Below are 21518 nucleotides of genomic sequence, written 5' to 3'. Positions count from 1 at the left end.
CTATTTTAGAATTTCTCTCTCCCTGTCTGTCCATTATCGGACAACAGTAGTCCATTGTAGGATATTTATCCTCCATTCCTTCCTCTACTGTCTCCCAACTAACCCCACCCTCATATTCCTCGAAAAGTATAATCAAATCCTGATAGGTGTTTTTCTGCATTGTAATGCCACATATCAATTGTACTTCTCGCCGACATTTGGGCTGGTGTAATATTTGATCATTGCATTACTATCCAAAACATCCGACACACGACACAAGAACCCGGAAAACATCATCAGTAGCCGAATGACCGTGAAAACATAATAAGTTTTATGACTATCACTATGCAATTACTAGAAGTATGGCAGAACCCAAATTCGGTGTCCAAGATAAGAAGCAATAGATAATCATGGAGTGACCTCTGTTTAACATTGGTGTCCATCTTGAATGGTCTTTACATATTAGGTATTAATAAAAATACTGAAGTATGCCATAACATTTATTGTTTTCAAAATATTTTCTCGCAATATCATAAGCTTTATAGATAACAAAGAATTTTAAAACATTTGGTATATATCAAAACATACTTTGTAGTAATAAAATCGAATCTAATTGAATCTATTACAAGAAATCTATATAAAAATTTCAATTATCTTACCACTATTTTGTTTATTTCTCATCATTCACTCGCTTAAAATCCTAAAGCCATCCTCGGAAAATAATTATTGAACTTTATACAGGAATAAAATCCTGTTTGTCAATAGAATATGTACAGCAATGTTTGTCAATTTACTGATTCTAAATACATAGTCAATTCATAATAATATTACTGTAGTGTATTTTGTTGACAAATTCTAAGACAAGAATTTCTAATGCAAAAATATATCGGTATAGTGAGTAATAAAATACATCTGTAATATTTATTAAAGTTAGTTTTTTACTCTGAAAAATAAACTGAAGATTCTTTAGATGTCAAGTAAATTGAAAAAATTGATAATTACTGATAATTTTTAATTAACATAATAAGATAACCATTGTCCAGTTAAAAAAAGGTAAGACATCAGCTTTAGGTTATGGAACAATAATAAAAGGATGTATTAAGAAATAGGAAAAAAATTAAGAACTATCAGTAATTATAGGTCAGTAACCTTAATCACTCTTTTATAAGTGTATAGTAAGAATATTCATAGATAAAATAATAATCATGTGTTGAAGAAAGAAAGCAAAGATTGTCTTATATTATAAAGTTCAATAATATCTATATATCTTCAAGATTTGGGTCTTAAAAATTACAAAATAAATGTATGTATAATTAAGTGCACCTAAACATTATACATCAAAGTTTTTGTACGGGAACTAGATCCAATATTTGTAATTTAAAATATAATAAAATATGTATACACATTGTTTTACATGTTATTTATAGGTACATTATAAGATTGATTGATTTACTATAATCAACTATAAATGCATTTTTTTGCATTGAGAACTTCTTAAAAAAATACATCATATTCTATCAGTATCCAGCCTGATAGACTGGCTACACTTTCCTCTTCTGAATATACTTAACAATAAACCATTTCAATATTAAGTCATTATCACAGAATTCAAGAAACCATTATAGACACCCATCTACATAAACTCTCCATCACGATATTAACCAGTCTTTGAGAAACACAAGAAGCGTTTGAATTGAACAGTTTCTCAGTATTACAATTCAGGTTGGCATCTCATCCAGAGAAAATTAACTCCAGCGCTGAAACCTCGTCAAGGCAAACCAAATAGTGCTCTTGAAGATCTCTAAACATGTAATACAACAGATTACATTTAAAAATAAATTATTTTTAATGTCTTAGAAAGAATGGAAATTATTTCTGAATACAATCTCTGACAAATGAGAAGAATGGGAGCGCAACTCTCAACAAAAGATTGGAATAATTATGCGTCAGTTCATTAAATATTGGAAATCATATTTATACAGTTTCTTTACAAAGACATTGTGATTCTTTAAACACTCAAACCACTTAACCAAAGCCAAAAATTGCATATTTTCTAAAGGTTGATTGTTTTCAAGAATTTAAAATAGTACTGAATACTAAATTGACTCTACACAAATGTGACAGAAGGTTAGTCGAGTAAAAGAAATATCTTTTGACTGATACATCTTCACAAATAGCTTCTAGTTGCGGTTGGCCAATATATATAAGTTTGCAACTATACATACAGATTATGCATCCAATACATCACTTTACTTAAGTAGAAACACACCATAAATTAATCGATGTCGGGACTAGTGATTTTCTGTATCTCATCTTGGGCAATATCTTCAGACTCTAAATCCATTCCTTCTGGATCATCTCCATCTATGGTTTTGCCTCCGCTGGAATTGCAGAGGCGACATTTACAGCAGACTATGCAGGGGGCCGCCAAGAGAAGTAGAGGACTGGCTACCAGAAGGAGAAGACCAAAGCCAGCGAAGATGCCGACAACTTGTGCACGATGCCAAATCACTGAAGCTCGGGAATGGCCGAGCTTATTTTTGCACGGTCCTTTATCATAGTGACGTAGAAGGAAATCATCCTGTAAAAATATTCCAGCATTATTAATTAAGACAACTATTTTCCAATTAGTAACTTCCTCTTGCACTGCAAAAATTTCTACATATGTATAGTTTTATTTATAACTAATCTAGGAACTTATTCTATGATTTCTAAACACTGTTGCATAATATTATGTACAAGAGAAATATAATATATAGTAGTTGGTAATTATAATTAGTATAAGACATAATTATAATAATTACCTGTAATAATACAAATAGAATATTGAATAAAAAATTAAGGCAGCCCCAGTGGTGTAATATGTATGACATTTGCCTCACACACACGGGGTTTTCGGTTCGATTGCCGGTAAGAGTACAATAATTAAAATATTTTTTTAAGTCTGGGTATTTTGTGCTGTAATTCACCACTGCAATTTGGGCCTCTGGCCTGCTATGGTGCAAAAAAAACAGAATATTAATAATTGTTCAATTTAGAAATTGATTTTCACTTATGGAATTAAAGAAATCATCAATAGCATAATTAGCGTTAACCTTTATCTATATTGTAAAACTAAAAATACATGTGTGTGTTGGTCTGTTTGTTTGTTTGTTTGTCTGTCTGTCACAACATCTCCGAAATGGTAAGTTGTATCGACGTGAAATTTGGAACATTCTAGATGCGATTTCTAAATCAACCAACAGTGCAATTTTCGAGCCAAGATTTTCCGGGCATCCTTACAAAATAATCAAACTTTTAAACGGTAATATTTGTTGAGATGTAAAATTTAGAGTGAACATGTAAATTGCCATTTCTAGATCAATCGCGCTGTTTTTGAACCAAATTTTTCTCTGCCTTCCTCACTATCATTTATTTTTACTATAAAATATAACTTTTAAATGGAAATTTAGAATCTTTTAATAAATTTAAGGAGAATTTTAAATAAATGGCATTGCTAGATCAATAGTGCTTTTTTCAAGCTAACTTTATTTTTTAAAATAACTTTTCCAGCGTAAGTTTTTAACATTTGAGAAATTTATAACCAATTTTTATAGATCAACCTTGCTGTTTTCAAGCCAAATTTTTCTTGGCCTTCTACAGTATAAAATAAAACACACCAATAGCAAATTGAAGCACTTTCAAAATGGACCACTTTCTTAAGATGAAATTATATAGCAAGGTATACAAAATTAAAATAACAGGACAATATTTTTTTAGAACTAATAGAAATTGATTTTAACTCGATCTTAAGCAAAGCGGGGCAAAAATTTGAGTTATTTATAAAAAATGATAATAGATTTAACACGATCCCGAGCAAAGCCGGGTTAAAATAATAGTTTTATAAGATAATTGAGAGGTTTATTTCTATCATTTTTTAAAAATGTGCGTAATGTAATGTCTATTCTTTTTTGCTAGTTAGGAAAATATTATAAATTTTATTAGTTTTGTATTTTGATTTTTAAAAAATCTACAAAAACTTACATCAAGACTGGCGAGGCAGTACCAACAAAAAACATGTTTACACCGTTTACACATCATCTGAGCACATCCTTCATCCTTCTCTATGGGAACTCGGCACATGGGACACCACTTGATGAGATCTGACTCCGCGGGAAGACCCTCAGCAGCCTCCAGAGCCATCTGACGGCTGAATGCCACACAGTCCATACCAGCATGCCACTGGAAAAATCAATAATATGTTAAAACTCTATAGAAACACTATTTTAGAAGATAATATTTTGAACATGACCAAAACTTTGTATATAAATTTTGGTATAAAAGATCTTGAAAACACTTATTGACTTGGTACTTCCTTTCCAGGTGTGATATTCTGAATCTTCTTGTGTGGGTAGAAAGTAGTTAATTTGTGTTTTTTTTTTTTACATGCGACTACACTATGCTTCATATATGGCCACACTGATGATTAAACGTTAAATGATGTAACATAAACAACTTTATAATGGACATTTCATAGTTTGATGTGTTTAAAAAACTAAAACAAATTAATACGGTTTGGTCGGTTCAACCTAATTAAGTGTTTTGGGTTATACTTAAAGTTGCAATAATGTTCTAAATGATAATCATCATGTTTGGTTTCACCTGTTCATATTTATTTGACGTTTAATCATCAGTGTGGTCATATATTTCCTGGTTGTGTCACTATAAACTGTGTCTCTGTAATCAACTTTTTTAATAAATAAAAAAATATTAAACAATCATTCTCTACCCCCGCGAGAATATTCAGAATTGCATCCCTGGTTTGAATCTTTGTTAGAGTATTTCACGTGTCCATCAAGGTATATTGGGAGAACATCACGTAGCTTTAATATTTGCATTAAAGAGCACATGAGATGTTATAATAATAATAATTTTTCAGAGTTTAAAAATCATCTCACAAATTGAAAATTCAATTTTAATAAGGATTCAGAAGTTAAAATTTTAATACTAAAAAATACCTAAATTCAACAGCATGGAGGTGTTTCACATTAAAAAAGCTTTAAAAAATCATATCCGCCTAGTAAAAAATCAAATATCTTTTATTTTTAAAATTAACCAATTCTGTAATGTTGAACTTCTTAGCTCCTCCCCGTCCTGTCTGTCGGTGCACTATGTATACAGTTTTGCAGCTATTCAAATTTATCTTGTTTATCACTTTTATTTGTAAAAGGTCCTGATCTTTAGATTTTAAAATGCCTCAACTAAATTGAAACACGAGTTGGTAATAAAAAAAGTGAAACATGGATTGCATTTAACTCTAACATTTTTCAACAATGCAGAAAATATCATTTTCTCATTTTTTAAAACCCAAAAAGGTATAAAAAGTAATATAAATTAATGTACAGTTAAATCTCTCTTAAAAATAAAAGAATAATGTTAGACTAGCTATTTTTTATTCAAATTAATAAATAATAAAATTGATTCTCCTAACCTACTTGAAAGACTTCCATTCCACACCATCTAGACTGACAAGACAAAACGCGTCAACAAACTATTTTAAACAATCTACAATACCTCTAATATGCGACTAATATAACAATAGATTTACTGAGGCTGATATTTTTTGTGACAATGTATGTAAATTTAGGTCAAAAATCATAGAAATTTTGAGAGAAGCAGATATTTAACTTTATTATTATATACATATTTTTTCATTTCATTTAGTTTCTTTTACATTTTTTATATTTAACATAATTTCAATTATTGTATTAAGTGTAAACAATTTTTTTTGGTGTGTGCATGAGTGTACTACACTAATATACAAATTGTCAATATTTGTGTACATACTGTTTGTTTACCCAATAAAATAAATAAATAAAATGCAACAGTAATTCCAAAGGTGAGGAGCCTTATTTTTATTTAAACTGATATCAGATGGAAACAAGTTGACCAGTTATCAAAAGTTTTGCATAAACTATTACTAGTATTATTCATTAAAACAGATTTTAAAAAAATATATATTAGTAAAAATTAAACTCATGATGAAGGAATACGATTTGAGAAAAATATTACCTGATTAGTGCAAGCACTACAGAAGTGATGGTCGCAGGTGGGACATCTGACAGACTGTGCTGCCACACTCCCGGGTCCCACTGACACGGTGCCTCCAGCAGAACTACCCCCGCAACCTCCGGGTACACGGCATACAGTCTCACAACCCACTCGCGGGCAAAATGCTCGCCCACCATCCATGGCTACCTCTGAAATATTTTAAGAAAAAAAAACTGACATTGAAAGATTGTCTGATAAATATTTATAAACATACTAACTTATGTACTGTCCATCAAACAAAGAATTGAGGAAACGCGCAGGTAATTTCGTTAATATTTCTTTAGTTTTGATTTTGTTCATTATTATACCTACTGTGTTTACTATCGGTGTTTATAATCTGTATGTCGCATAAAAAATCCTTTTTATTTTACTTTTGGATAAAAGTAATATATCATTCTTCTTCTTACGGTTCCTCTCCCCGATGGAGGTTGGAAATCATCATTGCGATTCTTACTTTATTGGCAGCTGCCCACAAGAGGTCATTTTCTTAAGTCGTGCACCCATCACCACCCGTATTCCTGGACAACAGTGTAACGGTAACTTTAAAAGTCAAGTATCTAGGGCACATACTGACTGATGATTGTAAAGATGATCAGGACATAGAGATACAGAGAAGAGCCATCAATGTCAGAGCCTCTATGCTAGCAAGACGCTTCTTTCAGTGCAGTGATGAAGCGAAGAAAATCCTCTTTACATCATATTTGACATCCATGTTATACAACGGAATTATGGAACAATTATACGCAAGCAGAGTGGAATAAATTAAGGGTCACCTATTACAATGCATACAGGCAATTATTAGGACTGTCTAGGTACTGCAGAGCCTCCGAAATATTTACAGCTAGACGGGTTAACACCCTCGCTGCCCTACTTCACCAAAGAACCTAGAGCCTATGGAAACGCCTGAAAAGCTCCAATAACACGCTTCTCTAAGCTACTGCAGGGTGGATCCATTCAACCCTGTTAAAACGATGGCTGGAAACGCTGAGACCACCATGAAGACTCAATATAAGATAATTTATTTTATCTCACTTATGCAAAAAATCATTCAGTTATTATTTTATTTTTATTCTATTTTTTTTCCTTTCTCTCTTTAAAAGTTGATTATTTTTATTCATTTTTGTTTTGTACTTTAGTTTGATTTTTTTAGGAAGTTTATATCTTTTAAATTTTTTATTATTATTATTATAACATATTTTGTAAGTTATCTCTAAATTGTTATATTAAAATTAAATGCGTTTTGTTTTATATTGTAGAATTGACTGCACTATTTAGCCATTTTACTGGAATAAAATTTATTATTATTATTATTAATCAGTGAAATAGGTAATTTAATATGATCATAATACAGTCCAGTTTTTATCTGTACATTTAAGAGATGCAAACACGATCATGATCTGATCTATGATGTATGTAGTACTATGTGCTTTTCTTTCAGTCCATCGAGGGTTCTAGGAACCTCCAGTAAACACTCCTTTTCTCAGACTTCCTGAGTTTCCAATATCTAAAAGAGTTGCCTTCTATGAATATTCTTAGAGTATGTGGTCTACTTATCAACACAGAGTAACAAACTAGAAGAAAAGAGAGAAATTGACATACCATGATTGAGTCGGAATTTTCGATGTTTCTCCACCAACTCTGGGCTGACTAGGGCTTCAACTTCTGGCTGTGCCATCACTCCGTTCTTTGGGCAGCGAGAATCTGGACATGAGATGTCGTAAGCTCCATTCATGATCTCATACTCTGCATAAGCTTGCATACACTGTGGAAAAAGGAACAAATAAATTTTTAGATAAATTTGTTAAAAAATATCAAAACAATTACATTGTTTAAATGCATATAAGATGTTGTATTGGTGCAATCTTTATCATTCGAAACCGAATCGAAACCTTTATCGTGTGGGTGAGATTCCTTGGGCTGAACCAATTCACCTACTAGGCAACGTCTGAAAACAATTTTCCAATTTTCATACATCTTATACCAGTTAGTTAATTCAAGAATGTTTTGAGTATGTTAAGATATAAATAACTCCCTAAGGAGGAAATCCAGCCTGTCTGCAAACATTTGGACATACTCAAAACATTGTTAAAAACTGTAAAATGAAGTGGATATGGATTATTTATGAATTATAATAATGAAATGCACTTATCAGTAGCATGCATTTAACTAAATTTTATAGATATTATCTGGAAGTTATAAATGCGTGTGGATACAAATTTAGAATGAAATAATAATAATAATATTTTTATGTAATGCAAAGAGCCTATAACGAGGTGATATTTCTTAAATCAAAGCTATTCATTATTACAGATTGCTAGAAGTTACATTCAAGAACATTTTTCTTACTTTTTTAAGATAGTCCTTTGAACTGTGACTAGAAAGGATTATCTCGCACCTGATGGATTTTATCGGTCAAGTATATAATATTGTTATAAATAAACTTTGCATTTCAGCAGAAGAAGGAATATTAATCATATTGTTTTATTTAGTTGTATGCAGGTGTGTATTTGATCTACCAATTTGCATTAATTGCAATAATTTTATTTTTACAACTGTGTGTGCCTTTCTGACCTTTCATATTACGAAGGAAGGAAACCTTATTATAGTCGGCTGACCTTTACATTTAACTTTGATCTATTTAAAAAAAAAATCATAAGTTCTTTCACGCAGAAAACATCAAATCAATTCAAAATGAAACCTGATCAATGCAATGGAGGATTGTGGCATTCATTACATTTAATATAATATGACTAGATGAAATACATTTTACGTATCTTAGTACATACTATGATATACTTAATTCGTTGTAAGGAATTACCAGTTATCAGATGTGTATAAAGGTAATCGAGGTTCGATAATAATAAAGGTAATAAGATAATAATTCAATAACACACCTTCACAATCTCTCAATGGGCTTTCTAACAGGGTGATAAGAACTACGCAAATTATGGATTTTATGAGTACTTAAATATGTATGTAGTGTACATAAGGTATTATCTTCATAATATCAGACCATTGCTTAAGGGTTCCAGGCTGGCCTGATATATTGTCCCAATTGAACGAGTAAATATTTTATTTGATTTGTCAAGCTATTTTGGACCAATAAAAATGAAAAATAAAAGAGATTTTATAGCTCAAATGTTCATAAACTATAGGATTATTAACTTAATTACTATGTGCTAACCTATCACCTGTTCACAGTTAAGGCATAATTTAATATTTTTTAAGAGATAGTAAGAGCAATAAATAAAATGTATGTACTATGTACATTAGTTTTACAACATTGATAAGAGGTAATATTTATATTACTTACTTAATTTTAAAGAATATTTAAAATAAGGAAAGACAATTATTATTATCTATTTTAAGCACTCCTATCTTGCCATATTTTTTTATTAAATAAAAAATAATCATATTAAATTTTTTATAAATTATAATAGGAACCTTTGATCATCAATATTATCTTCTGCCAAAAATAGACAGTATTTTTTTACGAAATATTTTTTGTACATTGCCATAATTATCATAATAAACAAAACATTGATTAAGCTCAGGGTGCAAGAACCGTATAGTAAAACGGAAAAATTTTCACCGATAAAATGAACCTGTAGCAATTGCACAGAAATCTTTAATCCGAGTCATTTTAAAAAAAACATTTCGTTATCCAAGTGACTTGCTCTTCAAAGAATTCAGAGTACTGAATATTATTCAACAGTATATATTGAGAACGGTAGTGGTTACACACATAAAGAGAGACATTTACCCAAGCGTCAACCACAACCATAATACAAGATACTCTAATAGGGATCTGATACTAAGTGAAGGGGTCAACACTGCTCTGGCATCGAGACAACACTATAACGTAGGCAAAAAGGTCCATAACCTTTTGCCAGAATCGTGGAAAGACGGGAGTGTTGTCAAGTTACGGAAGGTGTTGACCTCGCTCTTTCATGACATTGGTCGTAGGGAGTCAGAAAAGTTGATGCATGCCACGGATTGGAGAACCTTACTGGATGTCAAAAATAAAATATAAAAAATAAAGAATAATTTAAAAAATATATATTTATAGATGACAACCATGAAGTTTCGCATAAATAAATTGTCTATGTTTTTATGAATGTATGTATGTGTATGCGCATGGGTGTATGTACGTGTGTGTGTATGTACATGTGTATATATGTGTATATTTATATATATATGTGTGTATATATGTGTATGTCTGTATGTATATGAATCAAAATGTGTCTCCGAATAAGTTTATATTTTGTTTGTCTGTGCTCTATATTAATTTTTTAACTATTATAATATATTAAAATGTAATTGCCTAGCTTGGAACGGGGTATGTACCCTTGTTAGCTGGGCAAAGTGAACATGGAATTGTATTTTGATAAAGAGTGTGAATAAATAAAATAAAAAAATAAACTCGAATTTTCCATATCAAAGGAAATTTTTATAGCAGGATAAAATTTTGTCAGTAAAATGACTGTGACTATCATAATACTATGACTATGTAACCGACGAAAACCGTGAGGACCTTGACCACGAAAAGATTTTGCATTTTTATGGAGAATTTTTGAAGCTACAGAAAAAATGGTGAGTTGTATCAGTAAATGATGAAGGTATGGTATTGCTTTCATATTCTATCATGAATAAATATAATTATCTCGATGCTCTCGTGACCGATAAATTTCACGTAGATATGATAATTGAGTCTTCATTTTACCCAAAAAGTAGTTTCATTTGTATGCCAAGAAAAACGTCAATGCAGCGGATTCATTATATTAAGTGTGTCAGTAGTTAGTATCAGTTTATAAGTTGTAAGCACGAGTGGGTATGTATCTGATTGTTTTGTTGACATGACGGATGACCTGCAGTCAACATGACGGTGAAATCTGAGCTGACCATAATTGCTGTTTACATTTGGTTCAGTGAGTTCTGAGGACTACAGTCAGCTGACAGCTGACAGATATGGGTGAGTGTGACCAGCGATGCCCAAAGATAAACAAAACCTAAAAATAACATCCAATAATAATAACAATCCGCACAGTGATTTGAGCCTGGGTCCTTTCGCTGACCGGTCATACTTGAAGCAAAAGTAACTAGGTACATAATATATTTTTATTGCGTTCTCTTTGCAAAAGTACCTAGGTCATAGACAGAAGTCAATTTTCTACTTCTAATAAGTTGTTATTTATTAAAAAGGCATAAAAAGGTCTGCTATTGACATTATTTAAGACTAGTACATTTTTACACATTGACCAAGGACACGCTTTCGACTTTGAATAATGAATAGCCCAGGAATACTGTAAAAAGTAGAGTACAAAAATAAAACGAAAGCGGAAGAACCGAGTAAAAATCCAATAAATTTCAAAGTTTGGCACAATATTTGACGTGCTCAATGTTTTTTGCAAGTAAATAATAATAAAAAAGCCTATTATAAACATTATTAACTCCAGGCATCCTCTCTATAATAAACATCAATAAAGAGCAAAGGAATCTTGGGATTGACTAGATTGACCTACATTGCCATTGCAACGTTCTTATCATAATAACTAATGACATGACAGTTTATCGTCTGGACGGGACAACAAATAGAAATAATGAAATTATTTCATCTGGGGCACGAAATGGTAGGTCTATCTGCGAAGAATCATTAGCCTAGCTAAGAAAATGAATGATATAAATAAAACTAAAAGATTTCAAGTAGAGGCGCTTGGGCTTACCTGGTTCATATTATACTTATAGAGTAATGAGTAGAACTTATAAAAAATAAATGGGTAATTTCCAAACATTATCTTTGTTTACAATCTAAGTACTCAAAAATATACAAGAACGTAATGTACAGTTTTTCTTTTTATAATTTCGTGTAGGTAAGTGAAACAACAATTTGGTTTTACAATAAACTTATTCATTTCTTGTAGGTAAGTGAAATAACAATTTGGTTTTACAATAAACTCATTCATTTCTTGTAGGTAAGTGAAATAACAATTTGTTTTTCACAACAAACTCATTTCATGGCAGTGTAATAATAATAAACGGGAACGTGGCATCAACATTGTCAAGTAGAGATGAAACAGATATCGGATAGTAGCTCAATATCGGGGGGATACCTAATATTTATTAAACTGCCAAAATTTAAATTAAATTGATTTTTTGATATCGACAAAAAAGGAAGTAACCCTCATTATTTCAAAAATTGTCTTTTTTTTACATAAAAATGTTCGGCAGTGTTCAGTTTACACTCTAGAAAAAGAATTCAACCCGCAAATAAAATACTGTATATAAAAAATATTTTTTAATTATAAATGTGTTAGGGTGAAAAAAAAACACATGGGTTGAAATTACCCAAAACTATAATAATTATTTCATTAATAAACTTATAAACCACATTGATATGCAACTCATTGATCGATAAGTGATTATTAAAAAATATCACGAAAATACTTAGCCCCTTTTTATTTCATGTCCATTAAAAGTTTTGTTTTTAACTATAACCTATAACATAAGAAAAATTTGAGTACCGGGGTGATTTTACTGTTTTTGTCATCCTGTAAAATTATATTTTTTGAGTGATCCGCCTTTACGGATCAATATATACAGGAAAAATATTTACAAAAAACTAGATAGATAATCTTAAAAAAACTGTTTATTAGTGAAGGATATCCAGCGGCCGGATAACCGGCTACCCGGCTTACGGGCTCGCCGAATATCCGGTATCCGGCCAAACCATTAATAATTATGGATAAGTTATATAGCACCATTTTCTTAATAAAATACCTCAAGGACGCTTTACAAAGTAATTATATAAAGATATAAATTTAATTTTAACTTTTTAATTTAAGAAAAATAATGTACTTTGTCACCACATGCTAAGAATTTATTCAAATGATTTAGAGAACAAGTGGGTTTTAAGTTTCTTATAAAACATCACTTCACTCTCACAGTTTCGGATTTCTGCTGGGAGAGCATTCCATGCCGTAGGGCCTGCGACCGCAAATGCACGTTCGCCAAATTTAGTGCGCAGTTTGCGCATTGCCATTATCCGTATCATCACTATTGTCAAGTTAAATAACACGATTTAAAAAATATTTTGTAAAACATATATATTTTTTGCTTATGCCTACTTGTGTCACAAACAAAAGGCATTTATGTTACATACACATATGGTCGATATTTCAAAATGAATCAGCATAGCAAACGAGTAAGAGATAAGAATCCTATTAGCATAAGCAGCAACAAATAAGCAATGATTTCAAAAAACATGCCATACATCACGTCTTCTTATTTACCTACATAATATATTGAGCATAAAATATGTTTTAGGGATTATTATTTAGTATTATTAGTTGCGCAAACATAATAATGATTGTTTCGCGGATTGAACAACTGTGTAAACTTGGCGAAAAAACACACTTCTACAATGAGTAATAAGTAATGAATGCTTTAGTGACATGTTAGAATTCTGCTTCGAATCAGTAATAATATAAACTTATATATTGAGAAAATATGAAGTCATCATTTTGATACTTTTAAGTATATAACGTCCACTAAAAAATCAACATTCAGATTTTATAGCAAAACCGAAAATATTTTACCAAAAGTGATGCTTCGATCCTCAGCTTTCTTATACCGTTCGGTTCTAAAGATTTGTATCCGCTTATAAACTAAATTATAATATTTATAAGGAGACAGTGTATCAGGAAGGATGCAGTAGAGAAAGCAAGGTTAAATATGGCTTGAAGAAAATATGTTTAATTTAAATGCAAATGAGGAAGTTTAGTGGTACTTTTTTTATTTTTTATTTGTTAATAAACTACCAAAACTAAGCCAAAAAATAAATATATTTTTATGTATCGCATTATCATCGCTACGATTTTTTATGGTGTTGTAATTTTTAAATGACTACACGCGTGACGTCGCTAGTGCTCTTCGGTGAGTAGTCCTGATAGTGGGTTAGCCTCCCGGAAACCGAAACTTTATCACAACACTATCATTGGTTAATTTAGAAAAACTTGTGAAGTCATTTGAAGTAGTTAATTTTTATTTAAATTAATTAAATTAAGATTTCGTACATTTAGAGAAACTCCGCCGTACAATTAAATGCTCTAATTTTTACCGCGTGTACATTGACATATACATAAATATAGAAATGTCCTGAGCCTTCAAAAATTTATGACACTTAACTAATGCCCCAACGCTCGGTCATGCCCAAGGCGTATTTAGTCGTTCTTCGACCTCCAGCCAGGCGTGACGTTTAGAAACGAAACAAAAAAAAAATTTACTCTTTAGGGCATGTCTATGTATTAATATGTCGATGCGCGAGTAAGAAATCTTTTTTTTCAGATCCAATGTCTCATAGTACTGATCTTCCTCATTCAGCTTTATTTTCCTTCACAACTTAATCTTCAGTCACAAAAGCACAACAGTATACGTTATACACGAATACCTATTTACCAATCAAAGCACTAACTTATATTGATTTTTCAAGCTTAGTAATATAAAAATATCGAAGTTAAAAGTATTTGGGAAGGTATATCTACAACAAACAAACCATTACGCCGTTTTCCCGTAGGGGTAGGCAGAGAGGATAGAACGCCATAACACTCTATCTTGGCATACAGACCTCGCTTCCTCTACATTCATACATCTTCTCATGCACGCACGCCGATTATTCCTACTTTTGACATGTCCATCTTCAAGTATTTGATGGACTTGATCGTGCCACGTCTTTCTCGGTCTTCCTCGTTTTCTGCATCCATCAACATTTGCATCGTAGATCCTTTTAGCCGTTCTTTCGCTGTCCGTTCGTGTCCACATGTCCAAACCATCGCAGCACCCCTTTCTTGATTCTGTCAATAATGCATGTCTCAGCCTTACACAATTCACAGATCTCGACATTTGTGCACCTATCATACATCGTTTTACCACACATTCGCCTGAGGGATCGCATTTCGACAGCATTCAACCTACTTTCATCATCATTTTTCCAATTCCATACTTCACTCCCATTCATTAGAGTTGGAACTAGAACTCCGTTGTGAACTGCTAGTTTAGCCTCCTGCGATAAACATTTGTTTACCAAAGTAGATTTTAGTGCACCGTTCACCCTGTTACCGGCACTCACCCTCCTTTCAATATCTTTCTCGGCCTTTCCGTCCCTAGTAAACATACTTCCCAGGTACACAAATTCTTCTACCTGATTCAGAATATCTCCGTTCACGCTGATCTCACATTTAGTTATATTTTCATCCCTTTCAAAAACCATCACTTTCGATTTATCAGAACATTCACTACTTATATGAAAATACTCTATCGGGAACTAAGGACGTGGGAACCACAAGTCTTAGTGACCTAAATATAGACTAAAATCTACCCGATAGACCCCCGGTATTTGTTTATTTATTTATACAGGTAAACGTCGTTTTGCGCCGGTTCGATTTACGCCGATTTGCAATTACGCCGGTTGGTCCCGGCGTGGGATTCCCCGGTTCGGCCGACACCAGTCGACACGTCGACAGTAGGCGCCGAGAATTTAATAGCAGACACACTTTTACACGTTGTTTTATTCTATTACCGTGTATGCGAGCAGCCTATTGTGTGTGTGAAATTGTTACCGAGTTAGTTTTCGTTTTGTTTTTAAGAAAAATAAAAAGGTATGTTAATATTTTTTATTTTATTATTATTGAAATTAAAAGAATATTCAAATATTTGTAGTTTATGCTATGATTCTGCAAGAAAGGAAGCAACAATCAAAGCAAATGAAATTGGATGCATTTTTCAAAAAGGTGTGAGAATTTAATTTAGTACCGACGAACTGGTGAGTTAGTATTTATTATAAAAAAAACATTATTTATATGAAGAGATTATCATTTATTTTGGAAACGAATTAAATACATTTATAATGTATTTTTATTATATATATATATATATATATATATGATACGTATTAAATAAACATGTTAGATTGTTCTTAGAATTGTGACACGGAACCTAACCTTATATCTTCCATTATATTTGTGTTCATTTTACGCCGGTGTCTCTCGGAATGGAACCCCGGCGTAAAACGACGTTTACCTGTACTGCATGTAAGAATTCTTTGGATGCGTAGTGCGGTCACCACATTACATAACTCACATTAATTTAATTCAATCTGTGCAAAAAAAAATTCTTCGTAACCTAACGTTTTAATGTAACCTAAGGTGGTATTCTGAACGCAAAAGCGCTCGTAGAAAACGCATTTTAACGTGTATTTTCGTACTAATTACACGCTAGCAGAGCGATCTCTCCGCGCGCAATACCGTTTAGAATACCAGCCCTGGGCAGCACCTTTTAGTCTTCTGATCAGCACCTAGAACATTTTGGTCTAGATAAGTTGGAGTTTAGGAGACAAATTTAACATTTTGTTTAAATAATGTACACCTAAATGTCTCCAGTCGGCTATTGAGATCGTTCGCTACATTTTATCTTCCAACCTTCAATAATAATATGGCGCACTTGAATACATTATCACGTATGTTAAGATTATATAATTATGTAGAAAGTAATGCTGATATTGATATCTTTAACGACACATTAAATAACTATAGGAGAACTATAACGCAATTTATAAAATCAAATAGTCCCTTATATTCATCATCATTACCTTTCTGCACCTAATGGTGCATAGGGCACTGCATTGGTAAGCCAATCGCAGCCATCTTGATAATTTTTTGTTACATAAAGGTAAGATGATCAGTCATACGGTTCAGGTGCCAGTCCAGGGACTATGAAATATTCTAGTGTAAAAACACATTTTTAAATAAATATTTTACCTTAACCATGTCGGGAATCGAACCCGAGACCTCTTGTATGGTAGGCAAATGCGCTGACCACTACACCACGAGGCCGACATTTCTATTAGCTAGGTAAAAAAAATTGTAATAACCTGTTAGTATAATTTATTGTAATAATAATAATGGTTTATTAACAAAAATTACAATATCTTTATCTACTTCATACATACTTAGGTAATAGATTTAATAACTTTCATAATATTAATATAATTTAATGAAGCTAGTCAATTTTTTTTATTTTTATATTACAAACTTTAAAAAAAACTTGTTTGTGTTTACATATAATTGATAAAAATATCTAAACATAATAATAAATTGCCATTTGGCAATAAGCCCGCCAATGTAAAATTAACATTATGTATAAAAGTTAAATAAATAGACATAACAAATTGTGACTATTATGCATTGTTTCTTGTTTGTGAACCATGATAAATAAAATATTTAAAAAATAAACAAATTATTCACACAAACGAATACTTAATTAATTTTTAGTCTAAAAGCACAAGGTTGTACAAATTACACCACAAAAGTACTGACAGTGACATGCCATTTATAATTTGATTATTAATTTTAATTATAATTAGCTGGTACCTAGTGCCTATTAAAATGATAAGGATGTAAATAGTTTATGTTATTGACAATATTTTTAGTATCGAATTGAAAATATTTTGAGTATCTATGTTCAAATCTTTATAAACACATTACGGAATTAATTGTAGGGAGTTCATCAAACAATATTTCATGTTGACTTTCCAGGAATCGAACGCGCCAACCACTACACTGCGAGACGGACTTATCTTCACTCGATTACCTTATTCGGGATTTTTACCTGAGTGTGTTTAGAAAACTGGTTCTACACTGCAATATTTAATGTTCCTGGACTGGCACGTAAAACGTAAGGCTGATCGATTTACCTTCATGTGGCAGATGATCGATGCGCTGCATTTAGTATACCAATGCAGTGCCTTATGCACCATCAGGTGTGAACAGGGGTATGACGATAATGTAAGGTGTGATCATAGGCGTTAATTAATAAATCATAGAAACGTTTTGGAACAAATTTAGTTTCAAATTATATGGAAGAATTAATAGATACATTTTTTATTTTTTTATTAATTAATATAGTTAAATAAATGATACATGAAAGCATTGGAAGCAAAGATAGCAACCTCAAAAAAAATTTTTTTTTTGTTGCATTCTGTAGTTTATCAACTTTATTTTTATAAAAATCATGAGTTGAGTTGCAAATGTAGTTTAAAAGCATACTTCTGGTGGTTTGAAAATAATGTTAAGCAAACAGCAATATCCATCATTCATTTTATTCGACCAATGACAGGCTTGAGATTAAAATGTTCAAAATGGCCGTGCTATACAAATATTAAGAAAGTTTTTTGAATTCGCGTTTCTATTAAAGCTAATTTATTAGTATCTTAAAGTTTAGGTTCAGTGATAATAACATTTCAAACATGAAGACTATTTGGCATTAGTGTAGCAGTTTTTGTTATTTTTCTCGAAAACACCACAACGGGAGATTGCTATCTTTGCTTTTAATTAATAATAATAATAATAATCAAAGTTTATTAACAAAAATAACAATAACTTTATCTACTACATAAATCCTTAGGTAATAGATTTCTCTGGATCATGTCTAGTCTGCCTAACTAGGAACAACCTGTTTTAAGGCAGACATTTTTATGCAAAAATAAACAATTACATTACTACCTACTTGTTAATATACTAAGCAGTTATACAATATTAATTTATTAGGAATTTATTTTTAGTAAATTTTCCGATTTCTCTCGACCTAAATCCAGTAACCATTTTTTTACAAATTTGTTAAATTGAATCCGGGTCATGGTTTTGCAATTTTTGGGTAACATTAACGAATATTTTTGGGCCCAGAAACCCGAAATTTCTTTGCCCGAATTCAGAGTTTGTGATAGGCCCCATGACCCATTTTGACTTCTGGTAATGCGGGAGTGTTCCTTTTGGGATTTGATAGAATAGTTGACTTGCACAAACATTATTATTCTAAAAATATATAATTGTCTTATATCTAAGATCTCGAATTCCTCAAATAACTTGACGCTGGGGTACCTGAAGGGCTTTTTTAAAATTATTTTAATTATTGATTTTTGAGCAGATTCGAGAGGTTTTAATATCGATTTATTAGTGCCTCCCCATCCTATTATGCCATAAGTTATAATTGAATTACATAAATAAAATATAGTTGCTTGAGGTTATTCCCTCACATGTTTTATTTCTATTACTTGCTCTTGTGCTTGGAGAGTGACTTATACTGTTAATGTTATTTACTAATTTGAAGTTATATAATTTCTAATATACTCGTACATGAGAAAAAAATATACGAAATAAAAATAAGAACAGAAAATCATAATACAGTAAAACTAATTAAAATAGAATGCTGTTTTTACTCGGGTTCAAAATATTAATTTAAATTTACTTTTAATTTATTTACTGATATCATAGAATTAAGAATAGTCGAGAAGGAGCGTAGAATCATATTTGAATACATCGGTGTGTCCAATACTGTGTCCAATAATTCCCCCACTTAGACACACTTTCGCCGCGCGCATACTTTAAGTCTCCGGGTAATATTGCCAGATCGCGAAGAATATAACCATAACACAAATGTAAGGTAAAAAAAAGCAATCTGTTAATTTCTCTAAAATTTTATTATGCACGCGGAAACATTGATTGACACAGCAGAGTAGATAAGTAAAGGGTCATTTAATAAGAGTAATTGAATTAATAAACTTTGAAATTAAAATATAAAACAAATTTTATTTGACGTGAAACGGATATTTTTATATCATGTCAAATAATATTTGATGTTTTGAAGATAATGTCGGTCAAACGTCCACCACAGAGTTGTTTAATTCGAGATTCAATTTTCATTAATTCTCTCATTAGATGAGCAAAGTAGGGTAAAAAAATTTACTACCCTGGCAACACTAACGAAATTTCCATTTTGTTTTTTCGACAATCTGACAGATGGAAAAATAATTTAATTTTTAAGTAATGCATTTGTTATATACACATTCATTAGCTAATTACACATGAAATGTGATTGCATCCTGTTTCTTTAAGATCCTAGCAGTATTTCTTCACTTTAAAAGGACACAACACGGCTTAGTTGAATTCAAATCAGGAGTTGCGTACTGAGCGACGTCTACAAAGAAACTAATGGGTTTAAACGTAAACCTACTCATTTATGAGTAGTTGAGTCGCCTTCTGTTTGATGTTCGTATGCGGTTTCTAGACTATTCTTAATTCTATGACTGGTATATTAGTTTTGATAGTTTTTAGTTCATAGTACATCTAACTATTTTATTTTTAGTATGGAAACCACTTCCTACACCTACTACCGGTTACTACCTAACCACCAACACGGTAAATAAATCCATTATTAATAATCGATCGATCAAACTTATTAATTAATTTTACTTTTGTTTTATTTACTAAGCAGATTGATTGACGTCGAAATTATAAACTTAAAACGTGTAAGGTCAGTTGTTTAGCTTATAAAGAAGTAAAGTATTAACATGAACATGCAAATGAAATAGTACTGTTGCGAAGACTACGGTCATTATCAGCAATCCTCATTAAGTACCAGGTAGTGTTACTGCGCCTCCGCCGAGTGGTCCGCCGCCCGGCCGGACTGCCGGACTGCTGGACTCTAGATCTAGACGATTACTGCTTCCGCAGACCAGCACAAGACACTTATTAGTTATTACACTTAATTCATTTCGTGTCGGTAATAGTGGGAAACAGAAGATGTTATCAACACTTAACAGATACTTATACCCGTATGCAGAGACAAAACTTAAGGTGAGGAAAGTACATTCTAATTTCAAATGCAGAGAATAACCCGAAGGTGAAGACAATAGAATGTACTTTCCTCACCTAAAGGTTTGTCCCTGCATACGGGTATTACTGTATTTGTGTTACACTAGAACATGTTCCGAAGAACAATACATTTATTTAACATTTGAAAGAGTGAAAACGTCACGTACGAATGTAAAGAGCCGGTAAATATTAAACAAACAAGGTGCATAGGTCACTGCATATGTAAACCAAAAAGCAGCTTATTCTGATAATATGTTACACGAAAGTAAGGCGATCAGTACCACGTCTTGGGTGCCAGTCCACGAACAATGAAATATTGGAGTTTAAACATTCTTTAAAATCAATATTTTACGTCCACCCTGCCAGCAATCGAACCCAGGACCTCGTGAATGGTAGGCGAACGCGCCAAGATCAGAAAATAACAACGGATTCACATGGTTAATCCACAAGCAACGCATTTGGTGTAGGTAGGTAATGAACATATGGATACGTACATGTACATATAATATATGTAGAGTGCAGGATATAAAGGATGAATATCAAAAAATGAAGTTTTGAGATATAACGTTTTTAAGTTTTCAAACCTCTCGGACATTACAATAAAATTATAAATATAAAGGAACCCGCCTTATGTATTTGGCTTTTACTATTTTATAAAATCCATTTAATAGGCGGCCTCCGTGGAGTAGTGGTCGCTTGACTCACGCACGGAAGGTTCCGGGTTCGATTCCCGGTGAGAACACAAAA

The 21518-nt window shown here is 31.8% G+C and overlaps 1 protein-coding gene across 1 annotated transcript in view; it reads right to left on the bottom strand.

The window, feature by feature from the left end:
- Nucleotides 1-466: 466 nt before the first annotated feature.
- Nucleotides 467-21518, bottom strand: part of LOC148285001 (uncharacterized) — an 86869-nt gene continuing 65817 nt past the window's right edge. The window contains exons 4-7 of the mRNA XM_088231585.1: nt 7669-7831; nt 6031-6218; nt 4003-4200; nt 467-2560 (exon numbers count right to left, since the gene is read on the bottom strand). Coding sequence (XP_088087711.1) covers nt 2255-2560; nt 4003-4200; nt 6031-6218; nt 7669-7831 — 855 coding nt within the window. The 3' untranslated portion in view covers nt 467-2254. The remainder of the gene's footprint in view (nt 2561-4002; nt 4201-6030; nt 6219-7668; nt 7832-21518) is intronic.

The sequence above is a fragment of the Micrasema longulum genome, unplaced genomic scaffold (assembly GCF_059751315.1).
Source record: "Micrasema longulum isolate JH-2025_06_02 unplaced genomic scaffold, ASM5975131v1 h1tg000070l, whole genome shotgun sequence".
NCBI classification, from domain to species: Eukaryota; Metazoa; Arthropoda; class Insecta; order Trichoptera; family Brachycentridae; genus Micrasema; species Micrasema longulum.
The sequence above is the reverse complement of the archived record's forward strand: the minus strand, read 5'-3'. Positions and strand labels throughout refer to the sequence as shown.